This window comes from Calonectris borealis, chromosome 7 (genome assembly GCF_964195595.1).
Source record: "Calonectris borealis chromosome 7, bCalBor7.hap1.2, whole genome shotgun sequence".
NCBI classification, from domain to species: Eukaryota; Metazoa; Chordata; class Aves; order Procellariiformes; family Procellariidae; genus Calonectris; species Calonectris borealis.
The window spans coordinates 40,898,574-40,904,573 of record NC_134318.1 but is presented as its reverse complement, the minus strand read 5'-3'; the positions used below and the strand labels follow the sequence as shown (position 1 = coordinate 40,904,573).

Sequence of the window (6,000 nt, the reverse complement as noted above, 5' to 3'; positions counted from 1 at the left end):
TTAGAAGATCCATACAATATTCTATACGATGGGCCCTCGGTTATTTTCCCCTCCACCAGCCTGCCTTCAGAGCACTGCGTGAGCCTGTTCCCTGCACACAAATGCTGCTCTAAGGAAGAGACCGCAGATTACAGACCTGATCTATTCCATGTGACTCAGTGAAGTACTGTAAAATATTACTTGCATCTTGTTATAAAAAAGCAAGGAGAGGTTACACAGCTTCCCCAAAATGACAGTAACAGACTGTTCTTGGTTCTCAGAGCTTACGCTGAGGCTCTTCTCATCAGCTGGCTGACAGTCGTGTGTCAAATCCCGAGCGCCCGCAGAAGCACATGCTGGTATCTATGCTAGCAGCTGCTTCTAAAATCAGGTGGTGTTTTCTTTTGCTACTTTTTTAGTATTTTAGTATTTTTTTTTTTTTAAATTGCAGAAAAACTTCCCCACTGCTGCCTCCTGCCCCCACAGCCCCTCCACCCCTTTCCATTCCTCCCTTCCGTCCTAAACTGCACCTGCTCCCTCAGATTTTCTCAGGAGAAAGCACTGCCTTTCAGCATGGATCTGTGCAGTGCAATGCCGGTAAAATGCACTCAGACAGGCAAAATCTCTTCTAAAAAAGCCCATTTAGGCCACATTCAGTCGCAGGCGGACCAGAGATTATGCTTTGACGCTTTTCTTTGGGACACACCTTCCAGACCGTCCCTCTTGAATGAAGTGAAAACTGCGGCAGTGCATGCACCGACCTCTTGCATTAAGGTAGCCTGCCAAATCGGATCTGATCGGAGGGTTTCGGCTAGAATTTCCCCTTTAGCATCAGGAAGCTGCCAGCGGCGGTCAGGTCAGTCGACTGTTCTCTAACCAGGAATCGCTCTCCCCGTTCTCTGCACCCAAGACACTGTTACTGATCTCAGCAGTCTCGCTTAGTCACCCCTCAGCTCCTCTGAAAAAGAGATTTTGTCACGAACGTGTTTCTTCTACCCCCTCAGCCTTGCCAGGCTTCCTGATAACAATCTCAAGCATAGTGCTTTCAGCCGTCCTACTTCAGAAAGCTGCTGTTCAATTTTGTGCAGCTTTGACCTCACTGAAAGCGAGGAGGGTGCAAGGGGTGTTGCGTGGAGCCAGCCCCACGGTGGAAGGCAGGAAAAGACAGAGAAGCTTAAGCCCCCAGGTCTGCCTGCTTTTTCAAATCAGACATTCCAAATCAGAAGCAACAGACCAGACACAGACGCCGCCTGTCATCTTTCATCCTTTCACAAGGTGGTTTTGCTTCTTTCAGGTGCGTTTGTGCTCTGTGTTGCATCAGCAAGACTGGGTTTCTGATCTAAGATCAGACAGATCTAAGGATGCACTTGTAAAACCACGTTTAAATTGTGGGGATAGAAATTTCTACAGCCTGGGGTTTTCTGGGTGAAAACATGCCCCATACAAAAAAGCATCGTTCTGTATCTCTCACCATGAGAGTAAGAATCACCTCCTCAAAACAAGCAGCTTAAACAGTTAATTGACTACTTATGTGTTAAGTATAGAGAGATTTAAAAAAAAAAAAGACATGCATACAAACACACATGTAAAAACTGTTAATACCTTTAAATAAACTGTGTTTTATACTGTTACTATACAACAATGAACCACATTTATTTGTAGAAAAACATTAAGACATCAGATGTTATATTTTTGAAAACTTTATCTTTAAATAATACATATTTCAAAAAAACCGGAGTCCTCAAATGCTGAGATTAAGACTAAACTTATTGCAGATTTTTTCCAGCCCCCACTGCCTTTCCAATAGTTTTAATTCTATTGAGCAGCTTGCTTCTCTCATGAGGGTTGTAACAGTCATAACCAATAAAAACAAGACAGGCTGATTCATGAGTTTATATTTAATAAATAAATTTTTATTTAAAAATATGCTCTCATTTATTCACAGTTTCAAGTCTGAAAAAGGTAATACTATTCTTGATCAATTCAAGCACAGCTAAACCCATTCACGTTCTGGGGTAAGTGAAGTCCCAGCGATGGCTAATGTTTGCAAGAGTCTTGCATCAAAGCTAGAAGGCACACACGTTTGTGCAGGATAGAAACTGTCATTAAAGTAGTGTGTCCGTCTGTCCACATGTTCAACAGAAATCTCCTGACAACTTCAGTCCACGTTACCAGTTAAAGTGTTCCAATAAGCCTTGCTTACAAAGTGTATTTCATTAAATATCAAACCAGAGCAACTGTGAGGTTACATTTTTATGCAAAACACTTATATCACTGCAAAGCCCATTACCTGGAAGAGAAAAATCGTGAATTTCTCCAACACAAAAAAAGTGTTACGTTTATATCCAGAACCTCAAACTGGCATTTCAAACAAAGAAACGCTAGTAACCGAACCATTAGAGTTATCGCAGGATAAGAAGGAAGTCCTGTTCTTTCCCAGACGTACAATGTAACCACGCAGGCGATATTATCGCCTTCAATAAATACAAATATCACATGGGAAAACACACCACTGATCCCATGCAGAGCAAGGCACTGTTTCTGCTGTTTTGCAGCTTTTCAGTCACAGAATTCCTCCATTACTAGCTTCGTTATTTTGAGTCAGCTGTTCCAGTAAATTTAAGATTACCTCTACTCGTTCTAGCAGAGTCATGCTTTTGTTAGCAGTTGCACGCAACAGCAGGGAGTAAACTTGCTTGTTTGTTTTAAGAACAACTTCTTCTTCATTAATGCCCCTAAAAAGAAAACAGATAATACAGACTATTAACCTAACCGCAATATTTTATTCTGCAAATAATCAAAGCAATTATTAAATAACAACACTGATGACTATCCCTGTGAAACCACGTGGCTGGTGGTTTTGATTTGAGTCTCGTATTTCCTTAGTTCCCATTTCCCACCATTTCCCAGCACTGCAGTCAGAGCCTCTGCTCATACTGCAGGAGGGATTCGGTGTTCCAATCCTCACTCAGTCTGGCCATTTTATTAACTCATAATCCCAAGTCACATCGTAAACCCTGCAAAATCCAGGTCTCCACGCCAAAACTCTGTACTTTTGTCCAAGTTAGCGTCTAATCTGATCATGCCAAACGCAAACACCTGAACGCTCGGGAGACGCGGTCTATTTGCTCCCGTGCCGTGCCTGCCATTAGCTCTCCCCTCTGAACCACTACGGGCATCGTTTTCCCTTCAAGCCTGGAGCCCATGATCTGCCCTCATTCTCTCAATTCCATACATCTATTTCCCTACGATAGAGACTTTCCCATGCCCAATACCTCTACACAAAAGGGCTTTTCCTCTTTTGCCCGTCTGCAGTCTAAGCTCGCACTGATTTTCTCAATTTGACAAATATCATTGTAAATCTCTTATCACACACGTGCTGGCATACTGCTTCAGCACTGTCACCCCTCCTCTCCTACTTTTAATGTCCAAGACTAATAACTAAGTGGCCCAAACTAGAAAAAATAAAAATAAAAAATGCTGCCATTGATATTATAAATAAATTAAGCTTGTATGTGTGCAAGCAGCAGTCAGTTTAATTGCAAATGCTTCGGGAATTACCAAGAAATGGTGAAGCAAATTAAATTCATAACACTTGGCAGAAATCAGACAGGTTTATTTATTAAACTGAATAGGTAGTCAATAAAAAGCCACTGAAATGCAAAGTATTTCCAGGATAAGTTACAAGAATTCCCAGAACGAAGTATTACTTTCAATTACTTCTTTCCTCCAATTTACATAGCCAAGTTCAGTTACGCTTACGCATTTCACTTTTAGAGGGTAAAACTCAGATTTCATCCAGTTTTATTGCTCGTCTGCAAGTTTCACTATCAAACATTAATTTTACCACATGTTCTCCTGTTCTCTGCCAAAGTGCATCTGGGACCCTGAAATAGCATTTGTGAGCTCCAATTTCCTCCCTTTTCAGCCTATTATTAAAACAGAAGGCAGACGTTATCTTCTCCTTCTACAAAGCAAAACTGAGGAAACATATGCAAGACATACACAAGGTACTAGAAAGGTTAAGCGAAAGGTAGTTTTAAGCTTAGCCTCAATCCACCATTCTTAAAAAAGTTTAACATGTTATAGCAACACTCCCATTTCACAGTATTCAAACTCTAACACCTTCCCTGCATGGAATCTTCAGTACAAAACCCCATTCAAGAGAGACAATGATGAGAAAGTAAACAGCGGGGAAAAAAACTCCACAAAACAAAGAAACAAGAGGTTTTTGTTTTACAACCGTCACCCATATTATGAGATAACAGAACTAAAACAATTTACTCGGTTACTTGGACATCTACTTGGTTACGCACAAATTATACTTTAATCCTCTGCGTTTCACATATTCAGATTGCCACCTTGTGGAAGCTCTTTTTTAAAGAGTGAAAGCACCGAACAATGCACCTAAACCACTGCTAAGAAAGCACACGGGCTTTCTTCTTGTCTCATGTTTTTCTATTTACCAGTCTCTGACTATCAGCAGGCAACTTACTGGGCAGAATGAGTTCATTTCACAGTTCACTTTTAGCAAAATAGCACTTGGGTCAGCAGTGCTTCCATCTGAAAAACTATTAACACAACTTCCAACAATGCCATATTTTCATAAATTAACTTTATATAACATTAGAAACAGCAATAGTATGCTGCTGTAGCTTCTGCAATCAATTTGCTGTTGAGGGAATAAAAGGTATTTTCTGAATCCCAAAAGCAACACCACACACATTCAAATCTAACCAACAGAAGCAACAGTGGTGTGAGGAATTAACTGCCACACCTAATCCCGACAACACTTCAAGGTCAGCACAAAAAGGAGAAGCCACATTTGTTCTGAATCCCAGCAGCAAGACAGAAGATTGTTTCTTCACTGCACTCCATTAGGTGTTAGAAAATTCTTTAACGCCAGTATTTTCCCCGTATACATCCCTCTCTATTTACAGCATTACTGATCTGCCTACATTTATTCTCAAGTATTTTGCTTGCTAAACTATGCTGTCTCTGATACCTTTTATCACCAAGATATATCAAAAGATCAGCAGTACACTGTAGCTTCTCCCCCGCTAACTTTCTAGCGCTCTGTCACAGATGAAGACCAAGTCAGTTAAGATAAAGGACACCATATACACGTACCTCATTCCCTGAACAAACAGTCTGATCAAAATAAAAGACAATGACAAGTATGCCAGCAAAATTATGGCAGTACAAGTTAAACTGTTGTGTGTGAATTTATACCTATGAGGACGTAGGATTTTTATCTTCTAAAGGCTAAGTTAGATATCACAGAGCACAATAAAGCATCAGTGATTCATAACTGTACCGTGCATTTCAGACGATGATTACAAACTATTATTTTCCTGTTTGAATACAGCCATTCAAGTCTGACTTTTTTGTCCTCGCTCAGTCCTGGACAGCCATCAGGAAAGACAAGGGAAAAAAGCTGCCTAGGCACACTCAGTAAAGATGCTTCTTGGTCATTCCCTCCATTTCACAAAAAAACACAGAAAATGTGCAAAATTTAGATGATCAAGGCGTATCTCAGCTCCTTCTCCATGCAGAAGAGTCACCTCCATAACAGAATAAATGTCACACTTTCTTGCATGCTTAAGAGTACATAGTTCGTATGGATTTATGGATGAGAATCACATCTACACACGCATCTCAAGGTTCAGCTTACCCAATTTTTTTTTTGGTTGAAGTTAACAATTTAATGGATTGGAGGAGAAGGAATGACATTCTGGACTCAAAAATACTAAGCAGTTTCAATACTTCTTCTTTGTTAAGGCCAGTAGAGGAATCATTAGGTGACATATTCTCAGCACTACTTTTATCCTTGCTTATCTACAAGAAGAGAAAAAACAAAAACCATTTCACTGAATTGAAGTGCGTGTAAATGGTGGAGTTAAGTCAGACAACCACACACTTGCAGGTTAGCTTAGTCTTTACAGGAGTGGTACCAACACCACCATGGCTATGACACCCTGTTTATGAGGCTTCAGTAATTAGCTTATATCCACACTGTAC

At 40.5% G+C, this 6,000-nt stretch overlaps 1 protein-coding gene across 6 annotated transcripts in view; it reads right to left on the bottom strand.

Annotated features, from left to right (window-relative positions):
• Positions 1 to 1,862: 1,862 nt before the first annotated feature.
• Positions 1,863 to 6,000, bottom strand: part of EDRF1 (erythroid differentiation regulatory factor 1) — a 28,527-nt gene continuing 24,389 nt past the window's right edge. For 4 of the 6 annotated variants that reach the window (XM_075155271.1, XM_075155272.1, XM_075155274.1 and 1 more), the window contains 2 exons: positions 5,654 to 5,817; positions 1,863 to 2,714 (listed from right to left, as the gene is read on the bottom strand). In XM_075155271.1, the coding sequence (XP_075011372.1) occupies positions 2,543 to 2,714; positions 5,654 to 5,817 (336 nt within the window). In that variant the 3' untranslated portion in view covers positions 1,863 to 2,542. The other 2 variants (XM_075155276.1, XM_075155277.1) reach the window with 2 other exon arrangements.